Source organism: Lepidochelys olivacea, assembly GCF_965140295.1.
Source record: "Lepidochelys olivacea isolate rLepOli2 genome assembly, chromosome: 28".
Taxonomy (NCBI): Eukaryota; Metazoa; Chordata; order Testudines; family Cheloniidae; genus Lepidochelys; species Lepidochelys olivacea.
In genome coordinates this window covers 4,550,282-4,565,800 of record NC_140438.1, presented here as the reverse complement: position 1 = coordinate 4,565,800, position 15,519 = coordinate 4,550,282, and the positions used below count along the sequence as shown (strand labels likewise).

General features: G+C 46.1%; 1 protein-coding gene across 1 annotated transcript in view; it reads right to left on the bottom strand.

Moving 5' to 3' along the window:
• LOC311514005 (uncharacterized protein) overlaps positions 1-15,519 on the bottom strand; it is a 33,628-nt gene that overhangs the window by 17,662 nt on the left and 447 nt on the right. Inside the window, exons 2-3 of the mRNA XM_084616261.1 lie at positions 7,465-7,551; positions 6,659-6,781 (exon numbers count right to left, since the gene is read on the bottom strand). Of these exons, the coding sequence (XP_084472387.1) occupies positions 6,659-6,781; positions 7,465-7,488 (147 nt within the window). The 5' untranslated portion in view covers positions 7,489-7,551. The remainder of the gene's footprint in view (positions 1-6,658; positions 6,782-7,464; positions 7,552-15,519) is intronic.

Sequence of the window (15,519 nt, the reverse complement as noted above, 5' to 3'; positions counted from 1 at the left end):
GCTACAAAGCTCAGATCCAGGTTTCCTGGAGTTTGGGGGTTGCTGGGCTCAGGGTCTGGGGATCAGGCCTATTTCTCACCCCTCCTTTCCCTAGCAGGGAGGATGGGACTTTTTGGAAGCCGGAGCCGGGGTTTGTGGAGCTGGAGAAGAGACTCAGCGATTTCTCTCTGAAAAGCGCCCACCTGCAGGAGGTGCTGCTGGGATTCAAAGGTGAGTTGGAGTCTGGGGGTGGCGTCTCCTCTGGTTAGAGCGACCCTGGCCCTGGGGAGGAGTCGGAGACTCTAGTGATGTCACTGATCCTGGGCTCCATCTTGCAGCACCAGCTCAGCGGGTCGCCCTTCCCCATGGGAGTAGCCCTGTGGGGCTGGCTCTGTCTGCAGCGGCTGCGTTATCGGCCTCAGTCTGTGTCACCATCCTCTAGTTAACAGCGGTTCCATTAATAACCAATGGGAACCTCCCCAGGAATGCGAGAGCCTGAATTCTCACCTCTCCCATCCTCTCCTTCCCCTAGAGATGCTGGGGAGCGACACAGGTACGTGTCTCTCGTTGATGGGCCGGGGGAGATTTCAGAGCAATAACCATGTTAGCGACAGGGGATTGCAGCCTCCGGCTCTTGGAAGCTGTGGAACAATGTGAAGCGATGTTACTTTGTTCCTGCACCACTGTATTTTCAACTGACTTGTCTCTTAAATATTTTAGCTCATGAACGTCACATAAGCATTTAAAGTTTTTTACAGGTTTTTTTACTACTCTTTTTTTGCTTTTGCTTTTTTTAATTATTGAATTTTTTACAGCCTAAATTAATTTTAGTAATTTTATTTTGACATTTTAATTGCAGTAATACTGCAAGAATGGTTTTTTTAATTAAGTTTACACCATCTGATTTTAAAGCTCTTTTTTATTTTAAGACCACTGAGATTTTGACAATTTTTCCTGTTTCCAATGTCTGCTTGGTACTTTTTTTAAAAAACACAGAGGCTGAGCATATGTATTTGAAAGTTGTTCGTATAGTTAGAGGTTTTTAGCTTTTTTGTGCTTTAAAAAAAGACTTTTTGTATTTGTTGTGACTTTTTAAAATGGGTAATGTATTTACATTTTTAACTTACTATTTTAGTGCACTTTTCACTCTTGGGACAGGTTGTAGTTGATTTTTACACTTTAATAAAACCACGATTAGTGGATAATTTTGTTAAAACAGCAGTTCAGTCACTTTTTTGCATAACTTGTACTTCAAGTACGAATAGGTTTTTTTATGAAATGTTTGCTCTAAGCATTTCTTATGCTGAAATTATGCCTTAAAAGAATGTATATTTCCTGGAATGATTTTATACATTTAAGATAGAATCTTAATTTTTCCCCAATACATTCCTGTTCATCCCTGGGATAATTAATTTCTGGGGAACATCTTCAGCAGAGCTAGAATTATTACTGAAAGGCGATGCACCAGAGAGTAAAGGCACAGAGGCAGTGGACTGTGGGGAACAGAGTAAGTTTCATTACTAATGCTGCTCTTTTGAGGGGTCCTTTTAGAAAATAATTTAACTTACAAGCACTTAGAGACTTTAAGAAAGTCACTACTCACTGGAGCAATGGGTCTCGTTGGAACATATTTTAACTGACAAGCCCTTACAGCCTTTGTGAGAAAGGAACAGGATATAACTATGCTCAAAATTTAAAAAGTGAAAATTAAGTATCCTGGATCATCGGGGGAAAAAGAGGAAATACAAGTTAAAACATAATCAAAACAAAGCCTCTCAGTTTAGGTTGCTTCTTCTGACTTGGGTTGAGGAACATTGGATGAATTGTGATGAGATACAATCTTGCCAAGTTGAGAGATGATTTTCTTTCTTCCCTCTCCCCCATTTTTAAAAAAGTCCCAAAAGAAATAAACGTGGATGACACAATTTATTATTTTGTTTACTAATTAAATCCATGTCCCTAAGGCCAAATTTGACATAGGTAATTTTGTTCCCACATTTTCTTGTTCACCAAGCATGAGCTTAGTACTGTCCCTGAACGACATCATTAGCCCCCTTTTGTTTGGACTAATTTAATTTTCGGTATTTGGTCTTCTTGCACCTGTGCATCGCATTCATTGCTGAAAATAATGTAACCTACTTTTCATCAACTTGTTGCTATAGGGTATTGTAAGATCTTATGAACTTTCATATTCTTTTTACAGTGAAGTCAGGCAGAGAATTCAAAATATTGGTGTTATTGGAATTAACAGTTCCCAAGGTTGGTCCATATATGCCATAGCACTTGGCTCATTCATGTTTTGTCCAGATACAGTATAACACTCTTCCCATTCGTAGTCAATGATGTTACAAAATAATGATCTAGGCTGGTGTTTCTCAGCTGGTAGTTTGCAACCTCTGGGGGCTCAGGAAAGGTAGGCAGGAGGCTGTGAGATGTTGAGCGTTTCATTTTGATCTAAAGCAAAGAAAATCTCACTCCTGCACTCCCTTGTTCATTGTGGTCAAGTATTCTCTGTCAGCCTCTTGAAATATACAAGTTATATAGAGACTCAGCATGGACACATGTTTTATTCTTACTTTTTTAGTAAATGTTTGGGGGTCACAAACAATTTGACTTCCAATAAGTGATACTTATTTCAGTTGTGAAATTAGGCAGTTTGCAGCTGTAGAGACTGAAACCCCTTCGGTGGTTAGCAGAGATGGGGACGAGGCAGAAAGTTTGGATCTAAACCTGCATTTAGTGCTGTCAGTGATTGCAGGAGAGCAAAGGAACCTAGGGATCGTTGGTCACTAAGTCTCCCAGGCAGAGGGAGGGGAGAGGGTGAAAGAGAAGACAGAAAATGAAGGAGAAATAAGTTGTGGGTGGGAAGGTCACAAGCTCCCAAACCTGCCCGCATCCAGTCTTAGAGTCATAAAGTCTAAGGCCAGAAGGGACCATTGGATCATCTGGTCTGACCTCCTGTCTGGCTGTGAAGCATGAGGCTGAGGAATGTAATACATAAAGTGGAAGTGAGCCCCATTTAATGGTCCACTATTTGTCTCTATTGACAATGCCTTCCAGCTTAATACCACCAGCAAACTTCATTCCATTTACTGAACCAGCACTGGGCAGACTTTGTCCTGTCCCTGCCTCTGCCTGGTCCCCACAGTTAGGGAGTTGCCCTCAGGGTTTTAAAACTAAAAAACGTGGATTTAGTGCTGGGGGGAGGGGTTGGGTCTGGGCTGTGATAAAGTGATGGAATGTTTTCCCAGCATGCGAGTCAGAAACATCTTGTGCAGGGAAAGGGCCAGGGCAAATCACGATGTGAAAGGAACTAGAGCCCTTCTGAAATCTTCCCTGTCACCCTTCTTACCCTGACAGGCAGCAGAGTAATGCCCACTTTTGGCTCCAGATGAGGTTCAACAAGGACAAATGCAGAGTCCTGCACTTAGGATGGAAGAATCCCAGGCACCGCTACAGACCAGAGACCAAATGGCTTGGCAGCAGTTCTGCAGAAAGGGACCTAGGGGTTACAGTGGACGAGAAGCTGGATATGAGTCAACAGTGTGCCCTTGTTGCCAAGAAGACCAATGGCATTTTGGGATGTATATGTAGGGGCATAGCGAGCAGATCGAGGTACGTGATCGTTCCCCTCTATTCAACATTGGTGAGGCCTCATCTGGAGTACTGTCTCCAGTTTTGGGCCCCACACTACAAGAAGGATGTGGAAAAATTGGAAAAAGTCCAGCGGAGGGCAACAAAAATGATTAAGGGACACATGACTTATGAGGAGAGGCTGAGGGATCTGGGATTGTTTAGTCTGCGGAAGAGAAGAATGAGGTGGGATTTGATAGCTGCTTTCAACTACCTGAAAGGGGGTTCCAAAGAGTATGGATCTAGACTGTTCTCAGTGGTAGCAGATGACAGAACAAGGAGTACTGGTCTCAAGTTGCAGTGGGGGAGGTTTAGGTTGGATATTAGGAAAAACTTTCACTAGGAGGGTGGTGAAAGATGGGAATGCGTTAGCTAGGGAGGTGGTGGAATCTCCTTCCTTAGAAGTTTTTAAGGTCAGGCTTTAGAAAGCCCTGGCTGGGATGATTTAGTTGGGGATTGGTCCTGCTTTGAGTAGGGGGTGGGACTAGATGACCTCCTGAGGTCCCTTCTAACCCTGATATTCTATGATTCTATGATCTTGGAGTCACTGTTGGAAGACAGAATACTGGGCTAGATGGGCCTTTGGTCTGACCCAGTCTGGCCGTTCTTATGTACTAGGGAATCTAGTGAGCCGAGTGTAATGGAAGGGAGTAGGAAAATCCCTGGGTGTGGAGAACCCTGCTCACAAACAGGGAAGAATTAGTAGGGGAAGCAGAAGTGGATGGCCACCTGGGAGGCAGTGACCATGAGATGGTTGAGTTCAGGATCCTGACACAAGGAAGAAAGGAGAGCAACAGAATACTGACCTGGGACTTCAGAAAAGCAGACTTTGACTCCCTCAGGGAACTGATGGGCAGAATCCCCTTGGAGAATAACGTGAGGGGGAAAGGAGTCCAGGAGAGCTGGCTGTATTTTAAAGAATCCTTATTGGGGTTATAGTGGGGAGGCAATCTAGTGACAGAGGATGTGGAAAAAGCTAATGTACTCAATGCTCTTCTGTCTTCACAAACAAGGTCAGCTCCCAGACTACTGCACTGGGCAGCCCAGCATGGGGAGGAGGTGAAAAGCCCTCTCTGGACAAAGAGGTGGTTCAGGACTATTCAGAAAAGCTGGACGAGCACAAGTCCATAGGGCTTGATGCGCTGTGTCCGAGGGTGCTTAAGGAGTTGGTGGATGTGATTGCAGAGCCGTTGGCCATTATCTTTGGAAACTCATGGTGATCAGGGGAGGTCCCCGACAACTGGAAAAAGGCAACTGTAGTGCCCACCTTTAAAAAAGGGAAGGAGGAGGATCCGGGGAACTACAGGCCAGTCAGCCTCACCTCAGTCCCTGAAAAAATCATGGAGCAGGTTCTCAAGGAATCAATTCTGAAGCACTTAGTGGAGAGGAAAGTGATCAGGAACAGTCAGCATGGATTCACCCAGGGCAAGTCATGCCCGACTAACCTAATTGCCTTCTATGACAAGATAACTGGTTCTGTGGATGAAGGGAAAGCGGTGGACTTGTTATTCCTTGACTTTAGCAAAGCTTTTGATACGGTCTCCCACAGTATTTTTGCCAGCAAGTTAAAGAAGTATGGGCTGGATGAACGGACTATAACGTGGATAGAAACCTGGCTAGATTGTCGGGCTCAATGGGTAGTAATCGATGGCTCCATGTCTAGTTGGCAGCCGGTATCAAGTGGAGTGCCCCAAGGGTCGGTCCTGGGGCCGGTTTTGTTCAATATATTCATTAATGATCTGGAGGATGGCGTGGATTGCACCCTCAGCAAGTTTGCAGATGACACTAAACTGGGAGGAGAGGTAGATACGCTGGAAGGTAGGGATAGGATACAGAGGAACCTAGACAAATTAGAGGATTGGTCCAAAAGAAATCTGATGAGGTTCAACAAGGACAAGTGCAGAGTCCTGCACTTAGGATAGAAGAATCCCAGGCACCGCTACAGACTAGGGACCGAATGGCTAGGCAGCAGTTCTGCAGAAAAGGACCTAGGGGTTACAGTGGTCGAGAACCTGGATATGAGTCAACAGTGTGCCATTGTTGCCAAGAAGGCCAATGGCGTTTTGGGCTGTATATGTAGGGGCATTGCCAGCAGATCGAGGGACGTGATCCTTCCCCTCTATTCGACATTGGTGAGGCCTCATCTGGAGTAGTGTGTCCAGTCTTGGGCCCCACACTAAAAGAACAATGTGGAAAAATTGGAAAGAGTCCAGCGGAGGGCAACAAAAATGATTAGGGGACTGGAACAGATGACTTATGAGGAGAGGCTGAGGGAACTGGGATTGTTTAGTCTGCAGAAAAGAAGGATACGGGGGGATTTGATAGCTGAATGGTCTCAAGTTGCAGTGGGGGAGGTTTAGGTTGGATATTAGGAAAAACTTTTTCACTAGGAGGGTGGTGAAGCACTGGAATGAGTTACCTAGGGAGGTGGTGGAATCTCCTTCCTTAGAAGTTTTTAAGGTCAGGCTTTAGAAAGCCCTGGCTGGGATGATTTAGTTGGGGATTGGTCCTGCTTTGAGTACGGGGTTGGACTAGATGACCTCCTGAGGTCCCTTCCAACCCTGATAGTCTTATGATTCTGTGTTTCATCTGTAATCCTGGGTGAGATTCAATGTTCTCCTGCTGGAACTCCCTTGTTTTGATATTCCCAAGGACGCACTGAGTGTCTGTGTGATAAGTAACCCTGGACCAGCAGCTCTGACCCCAGTAGCCTGCTTGTTACACTGCAAGCACATTCTGGTTTGGGTGGAGCAGGCTCAGGGTTTGAAGAGAGGGTCGGGCTAGGAAGCTTCTGTTAGTTATGCCGGACCTAACCCCCAGTTTTACTTGAGCAAACAGGAGATCTTAGACACCGTGTGATACTGCTCCTGTGCTCTGTTCCCAAAGTGTTCTGAAGCAAGGGAGGGTCTCTGGCAGTGTGTGTGTCACTGGCATATTAGGGTGATGCTGAAAAAGGACAGAGTAGAGGTGGCATTGTGGGGGTGGCGTGAACCTCATCTCTTCAGTTCCCCTTCCAAGAACCGAGGAGACAGGACTCCTTACCCACCGAGGTCACATTCTCATAGTTCTCCTGTATGACGTCTCTGTAGAGAGCTCTCTGAGTGGGGTCCAGCAGAGCCCACTCTTCCCTGGTGATATACACAGCCACCTCCTCGAAGGTCACTGGCCCCTGAAAGAGCAAGAGTCCCACAATCAGTACCAGCTGCCCCACTCACAGCCCCACTATTTGTGGGGGAGAGGAGCCAATCAAATGGAAGCTTTGGGAGGCTCACAGTCAAAAGAGTCCCACCCCTACCCTGCTCAGAGCAGCCAGGAAACACTAGGGTGAGGGGATGAAGCGAGAGCTCCTCCTCTCTCCCAGCAGATCCATCACACACCTACTAGCCACTGACTGCTACAGGAGATGGAGCCCCTAGCAGGGTCCAAGGAGAGCTCCTTGGTAGGAAGCCGAACACCCTGCTCATTGTGAGGAACTGGATATAAAGGGAGAAGAATCTCCCCAAACCTGACTGGTGGGTGCCCCCTTCATATCTCACAGCAGCTGCTGGTTAGTCGGGTCAGACGCCAGCACTATAAGTCTGGTCAGTTTTCCCAGCTCCATGTAGGTGAGTTATTTTCTGTTCAATAAATTAGAGCATTTCCACCTCCGAACCTCATGGGTCTGTTCCTAGAATCTAGGCCACATATTAAACAACTCCCAGCAGCTTTGCCACCCCCAGTGCTCCTCCCTTTCTCCACCCTGTGCATTTCCTGCCCCGTTCCAACCTCCAAACCAGACGGTGCAAAGCTTCCCATTTCCAGTATATTTGCTGTCCCTCTCCCTCCTGCAGGAACCCCCCCGATAATCCCTACCTGAACTGGCTCCTCTGCAGCCATTTCTCTCCCGTCCCATGGGAGGATGGGATGAGCTGGAGCGAAACATGGATGTCATTCTGCAGACTGGAGGGCGAAAAGGGCAGTTGTGGAGGTTTCAGAACAGGCTTCAGTTAATTTCATATCATGATTCCCCCAGGCTCTTTCCCTGCAGACAGACATCCTAGATTCTGCCATGCTAGGAAAATGCTTGATCTCTTTATTACCTTTCAGAGTAACAGCCGTGTGAGTCTGTATTTGCAAAAAGAAAAGGAGTACGTGTGGCACCTTAGAGACTAACCAATTTATTAGAGCATGAGCTTTCATGAGCTACAGCTCACGTCATCAGATGCATACTGTGGAAAATACAGAAGACGTTTTTATACACACAAACCATGAAAAAATGAGTGATCATCACTACAAAAGGTTTTCTCTCTCCCCACCCCACCCTCCTGCTGGTAATAGCTTATGTAAAGTGATCACTCTCCTTACAATGTGTATGATAATCAAGTTGGGCCATTTCCAGCACAAATCCAGGTTCTCCCTCCCCACAAACGCACTCTCCTGCTGGTAATAGCTTATCTAAAGTGATCACTCTCCTTACAATGTGTATGATAATCAAGGTGGGCTATTTCCAGCACAAATGCAGGTTTTCACCCCCCCTCCCCCCCACAAACCCACTCTCCTGCTGGTAATAGCTTATCACTCTCCTTATCATACACATTGTAAGGAGAAAGAAAAGGAGTACTTGTGGCACCTTAGAGACTAACCAATTTATTTGAGCATAAGCTTTCTTGAGCTACAGCTTACTTCATCGGATGCATACCGTGGAAAGTGTAGAAGATCTTTTTATACACACAAAGCATGAAAAAATACCTCCCCCCACCCCATTCTCCTACTGGTAATAGCTTATCTAAAGTGATCACTCTCCTTACAATGTGTATGATAATCAAGTTGGGCCATTTCCAGCACAAATCCAGGTTTTCTCCCCCCCACCCCGCACATACACAAACCCACTCTCCTGCTGGTAATAGCTTATCTAAAGTGACCACTCTCCTTACAATGTGTATGATAATCAAGGTGGGCCATTTTCAGCACAAATCCAGGGTTTAACAAGAACGTGGGGGGGGGGGAGGAGGTAGGAAAAAACAAGGGAAAATAGGTTACCTTGCATAATGACTTAGGCTTGAATAGAGACTGGGAGTGGCTAAGTTAATTGTATCCAATTTGCAAATGAATTCCAATTCAACAGTCTCTCGCTATTACCAGCAGGAGAGTGGGTTTGTATGTGTGTGTGGGGGGGGAGAAAACCTGGATTTGTGCTCGAAATGGCCCAACTTGATTATCATACACATTGTAAGGAGAGTGATCACTTTAGATAAGCTATTACCAGCAGGAGAGTGGGGTGGGGGGAGGTATTTTTTCATGCTTTGTGTGTATAAAAAGATCTTCTACACTTTCCACAGTATGCATCCGATGAAGTAAGCTGTAGCTCATGAAAGCTTATGTTCAAATAAATTGGTTAGTCTCTAAGGTGCCACAAGTACTCCTTTTCTTTCTCCTTACAATGTGTATGATAAAGAGAGTGATAAGCTATTACCAACAGGAGAGTGGGGGGGAGAAAACCTGGATTTGTGCTGGAAATGGCCCACCTTGATTATCATACACATTGTAAGGAGAGTGATCACTTTACATACACTATTACCAGCAGGAGAGTGGGGTGGGGGGAGAGAAAACCTTTTGTAGTGATAATCACCCATTTTTTCATGGTTTGTGTGTATAAAAATGTCTTCTGTATTTTCCACAGTATGCATCTGATGATGTGAGCTGTAGCTCATGAAAGCTCATGCTCAAATAAATTGGTTAGTCTCTAAGGTGCCACAAGTACTCCTTTTCTTTATTACCTTGTAGACCTGGCCACTCCTACCAGGCTAAGCCCACAGAGACATTTTTAAACTCTCTTCTCCCTCCCCATGACAAAGTCTCTGAACACAATGCTAGAAAAAAAAAAAGCAGAACCAAAGGAATCACTTTCCCTGATTCCATCTGACACTGATACAATGGCAGCCACACCCCAGCAGGAGGGACATGGAGTCAGGAACTGCATTTCCCTCTGTCTGATCCTCATCTTGTCCACAGGAAAGTGATTCTACCCAGGGTGAAGTAATACATCTGTCTGGGCAGATCAGAGATCTGAAAACCTCTGTCTAAACTCTTCTCTCCCACAGCCCCTTTTAGTCTCTATATCTCCTTTTCCCTGTCCTCTCTCCCTGCCTGTCTGGTAGGAAAGTCCCATTCCTGGGTTGTTTGCTCCCCATGGTGGGATTTGCTCCTGCAATTGCTAATGGGAGGAGAAATGGGCGGGCAGGGGGTCTGTTTGTGTAGAGTGATTTTAATACCAGACTGGACCAGCATTTTCCCTTGGTTTCTTTTAGTTACCTGGAGTCTCTGACTCAGAATTTAGTAAAACGAAAAGGAGTACTTGCGGCACCTTAGAGACTAACCAATTTATTTGAGCATGAGCTTTCGTGAGCTACAGCTCACTTCATGGGATGCATACCATGGAAACTGCAGCAGACTTTATATACACACAGAGAATATGAAACAATACCTCCTCCCACCCCACTGTCCTGCTGGTAATAGCTTATCTAAAGTGATCATCAAGTTGGGCCATTTCCAGCATAAATCCAGGTTTTCTCACCCTCCACCCCCCCACACAAATTCACTCTCCTGCTGGTGATAGCCCATCCAAAGTGACAACTCTCTACACAATGACAGGTTTCAGAGTAGCAGCCGTGTTAGTCTGTATTATTACTTGTGGCACCTTAGAGACTAACCGATTTATTAGAGCATAAGCTTTCGTGAGCTACAGCTCACTTCCTCAGATGCATATCGTGGAAACTGCAGCAGGCTTTATATATACACAGAGAATATGAAACAATACCTATTCCCACCCCACTGTCCTGCTGGTCTACACAATGTGCATGATAAACAAGTTGGGCCATTTCCTGCACAAATCCAGGTTCTCTCACCCCCTCACCCCCCTCCCAAAAACCACACACACAAACTCACTATCCTGCTGGTAATAGCTCATCCAAAGTGACCACTCTCCCTACAATTGTTTTTTCCTCCCCCCCGCAGATGTTCTGGTTTAACTTGGATTTTAACTTGAAGAGTGGTCAGTTTGGATGAGCTATTACCAGCAGGAGAGTGAGTTTGTGTGTGTATGGGGGTGGGGGGGATGTGAGAAAACCTGGATTTGTGCAGGAAATAGCCCAACTTGATTGTCATGCACATTGTGTAAAGAGTTGTCACTTTGGATGGGCTATCACCAGCAGGAGAGTGAATTCGTGTGTTGGGGGGTGGAGGGTGAGAAAACCTGGATTTGTGCTGGAAATGGCCCACCTGATGATCACTTTAGATAAGCTATTACCAGCAGGACAGTGGGGTGGGAGGAGGTATTGGTTCATATTCTCTGTGTATATATAAAGTCTGCTGCAGTTTCCACGATATGCATCTGATGAAGTGAGCTGTAGCTCACGAAAGCTTATGCTCTAATAAATTGGTTAGTCTCTAAGGTGCCACAAGTACTCCTTTTCTTTCTCCCTACAATGTGCATGATAATCAAGGTGGGCCATTTCCAGCACAAATCCAGGTTTTCTCACCCCCCCACCCCCATGCACGCACAAACTCACTCTCCTGCTGGTAATAGCTCATCCAAACTGACCACTCTCCAAGTTTAAATCCAAGTTAAACCAGAACATCTGCGGGGGGGGGGGTAGGAAAAAACAAGGGGAAATAGGCTACCTTGCATAATGACTTAGCCACTCCCAGTCTCTATTTAAGCCTAAATTAATAGTATCCAATTTGCAAATGAATTCCAATTCAGCAGTTTCTCGCTGGAGTCTGGATTTGAAGTTTTTTTGTTTTAAGATAGCGACCTTCATGTCTGTGATTGCGTGACCAGAGAGATTGAAGTGTTCTCCGACTGGTTTATGAATGTTATAATTCTTGATATCTGATTTGTGTCCATTTATTCTTTTACGTAGAGACTGTCCAGTTTGACCAATGTACATGGCAGAGGGGCATTGCTGGCACATGATGGCATATATCACATTGGTGGATGTGCAGGTTAACGAGCCTCTGATAGTGTGGCTGATGTTATTAGGCCCTATGATGGATAGATATTCTATCTACTACCCAAGATCCACAAACCTGGAAATCCTGGGCGCCCCATCATCTCAGGCATTGGCACCCTGACAGCAGGATTGTCTGGCTATGTAGACTCCCTCCTCAGGCCCTACGCTACCAGCACTCCCAGCTACCTTCGAGACACCACTGACTTCCTGAGGAAACTTCAATCCATCGGTGATCTTCCTGATAACACCATCCTGGCCACTATGGATGTAGAAGCCCTCTACACCAACATTCCACACAAAGATGGACTACAAGCCGTCAAGAACACTATTCCCGATGATGTCACGGCTAACCTGGTGGCTGAACTTTGTGACTTTGTCCTTACCCATAACTATTTTACATTTGGGGACAATGTATACCTTCAGATCAGCGGCACTGCTATGGGTACCCGCATGGCCCCACAGTATGCCAACATTTTTATGGCTGATTTAGAACAACGCTTCCTCAGCTCTCGTCCCCTAACGCCCCTACTCTACTTGCGCTATATTGATGACATCTTCATCATCTGGACCCATGGAAAAGAAGCCCTTGAGGAATTCCACCATGATTTCAACAATTTCCATCCCACCATCAACCTCAGCCTGGTCCAGTCCACACAAGAGATCCACTTCCTGGACACTACAGTGCTAATAAACAATGGTCACATAAACACCACCCTATACCGGAAACCTACTGACCGCTATTCCTACCTGCATGCCTCCAGCTTTCACCCTGACCACACCACACGATCCATCATCTACAGCCAAGCTCTGCGATACAACCGCATTTGCTCCAACCCCTCAGACAGAGACAAACACCTACAAGATCTCTATGAAGCTTTCTTACAACTACAATACCCACCTGCAGAAGTAAAGAAACAGATTGATAGAACCAGAAGAGTTCCCAGAAGTTACCTACTACAGGACAGGCCTAACAAAGAAAATAACAGAACGCCACTAGCCGTCACCTTCAGCCCCAAACTAAAACCCCTCCAACGCATTATTAAGGATCTACAACCTATCCTGAAGGATGACCCAACACTCTCACAAATCTTGGGAGACAGGCCAGTCCTTGCCTACAGACAGCCCCGCAACCTGAAGCAAATACTCACCAACAACCACATACCACATAACAGAAACACTAACCCAGGAACTTATCCTTGCAACAAAGCCCGTTGCCAACTGTGCCCACATATCTATTCAGGGGACGCCATCACAGGGCCTAATAACATCAGCCACACTATCAGAGGCTCGTTCACCTGCACATCCACCAATGTGATATATGCCATCATGTGCCAGCAATGCCCCTCTGCCATGTACATTGGTCAAACTGGACAGTCTCTACATAAAAGAATAAATGGACACAAATCAGACGTCAAGAATTATAACATTCATAAACTAGTCGGAGAACACTTCAATCTCTCTGGTCACGCAATCGCAGACATGAAGGTCGCTATCTTAAAACAAAAAAACTTCAAATCCAGACTTCAGCGAGAAACTGCTGAATTGGAATTCATTTGCAAATTGGATACTATTAATTTAGGCTTAAGTAGAGACTGGGAGTGGCTAAGTCATTATGCAAGGTAGCCTATTTCCCCTTGTTTTTTCCTACCCCCCCCCGCAGATGTTCTGGTTTAACTTGGATTTAAACTTGGAGAGTGGTCAGTTTGGATGAGCTATTACCAGCAGGAGAGTGAGTTTGTGTGTGTATGGGGGTGGGGGGGTGAGAAAACCTGGATTTGTGCAGGAAATGGCCCAACTTGATTATCATGCACATTGTGTAGAGAGTTGTCACTTTGGATGGGCTATCACCAGCAGGAGAGAGAATTTGTGTGTGGGGGGGTGGAGGGTGAGAAAACCCGGATTTGTGCTGGAAATGGCCCAACCTGATGATCACTTTAGATAAGCTATTACCAGCAGGACAGTGGGGTGGGAGGAGGTATTGTTTCATATTCTCTGTGTGTATATAAAGTCTGCTGCAGTTTCCACGGTATGCATCCCATGAAGTGAGCTGTAGCTCACGAAAGCTCATGCTCAAATAAATTGGTTAGTCTCTAAGGTGCCACAAGTACTCCTTTTCTTTTTGCGAATACAGACTAACAGGGCTGTTACTCTGAAACCTGTCAGAATTTAGTATTAACAGGGCCCAGGGTTGCCCTCTGGGGCTAGTACCAGCTGGAGAAAGTCATCACCTGGGCCAGGCAGAGAAGAAGCTTTAATTAATGTCACCACTTCCCAGCACAGAACCCCCACTGGGGGGGGGAGCAGCAGCTGCTAAGACTGGTCTCCCAGATCACAATGGAGGCTGCAGTGTCTGACCCAGGAAGCTGAACCCCAATATCCTGAGCAGAGAGGGACAGAGCATTTGAGCAGCCTTCCCTCCTTTAGCTCTCTGGGGAGAGCAGCGAATGAGAGCACCTCCTCAGAGGGAGGAATTGCTAATTTAATTTGCCCCACTGTCCATCTGGAGTCACTCCTTGTCTGTCCTTGCAGTGCCTCTGGATTAACAATGGTCTCAATGAAACCAGATTTCAGAAAGGATGAGTCCAGAACGCTGTGGAAGAGATCATTGTGTGGCAATGCTAACCCACTTCCCACCTCCCTCACCTCCCCGGATCTAGGACAAGGCCTGGGGGGCATGAATTTTCCCAAGGGAACCGGAAGTTCCTGCAGTTTTCAAGAGGGGAGAAAAGCAAAATGTGTGATTTCACCTCATGGTGTTTGATCAGTGGATAGAAAGTTATTACGGACACTGGGGGTGGCCAGGGCAGGCCAAGCAGTGCTTGGAGTCAGGATCCTGGCACCAGCTGATCAGGGAGAAGGAGCATGGTTAGTAGCAGCCCCCAGACACCCCCCGGTACCCAGACCCCCAGCCAGGGTCCCAACAGATATTCCCTGGGACCCAGCCCCCAGAGTCCCTGGCCAGGGACCCCGGATACCCCACAGAGCTCTGACAGGCTGGGAATCCCAGTTGGGTTCCCCCCACAAGGACAAATCCCTGCACATCGAGGAGATTTTAAATGGACATTTGAGAATTATGGAGAGAACAGGGGAAAATCAGGGGACTAGAGAGCTAACCATTTGAGGGGAAAGGGGGTGGGGTCTCCCTGGATTTTACAGCCACGTGTGAGATGCTGAGAGAGAAAAGTTTCAGAGTAACAGCCGTGTTAGTCTGCATTCGCAAAAAAAAAAGGAGGACTTGTGGCACCTTAGAGACTAACCAATTTATTAGAGCATAAGCTTTCGTGAGCTACAGCTCACTTCCTCAGATGCATATCGTGGAAACTGCAGCAGGATTTATATATACACAGAGAATATGAAACAATACCTATTCCCACCCCACTGTCCTGCTGGTAATAGCTTATCTAAAGTGATTTCCAGCACAAATCCAGGTTTTCTCACCCTCCACCCCCCCACACAAATTCACTGGCTAAGTGGCTAAGTCATTATGCAAGGTAGCCTATTTCCTCTTGTTTTTTCCTACCCCCCCCCAGATGTTCTGGTTTAACTTGGATTTTAACTTGAAGAGTGGTCAGTTTGGATGAGCTATTACCAGCAGGAGAGTGAGTTTGTGTGTGTATGGGGGTGGGGGGATGTGAGAACCTGGATTTATGCAGGAAATAGCCCAGCTTGATTGTCATGCACATTGTGTAAAGAGTTGTCACTTTGGATGGGCTATCACCAGCAGGAGAGTGAATTTGTGTGGGGGGGTGGAGGGTGAGAAAACCTGGATTTGTGCTGGAAATCACTTTAGATAAGCTATTACCAGCAGGACAGTGGGGTGGGAGTAGGTATTGTTTCATATTCTCTGTGTATATATAAAGCCTGCTGCAGTTTCCACGATATGCATCCGATGAAGTGAGCTGTAGCTCACGAAAGC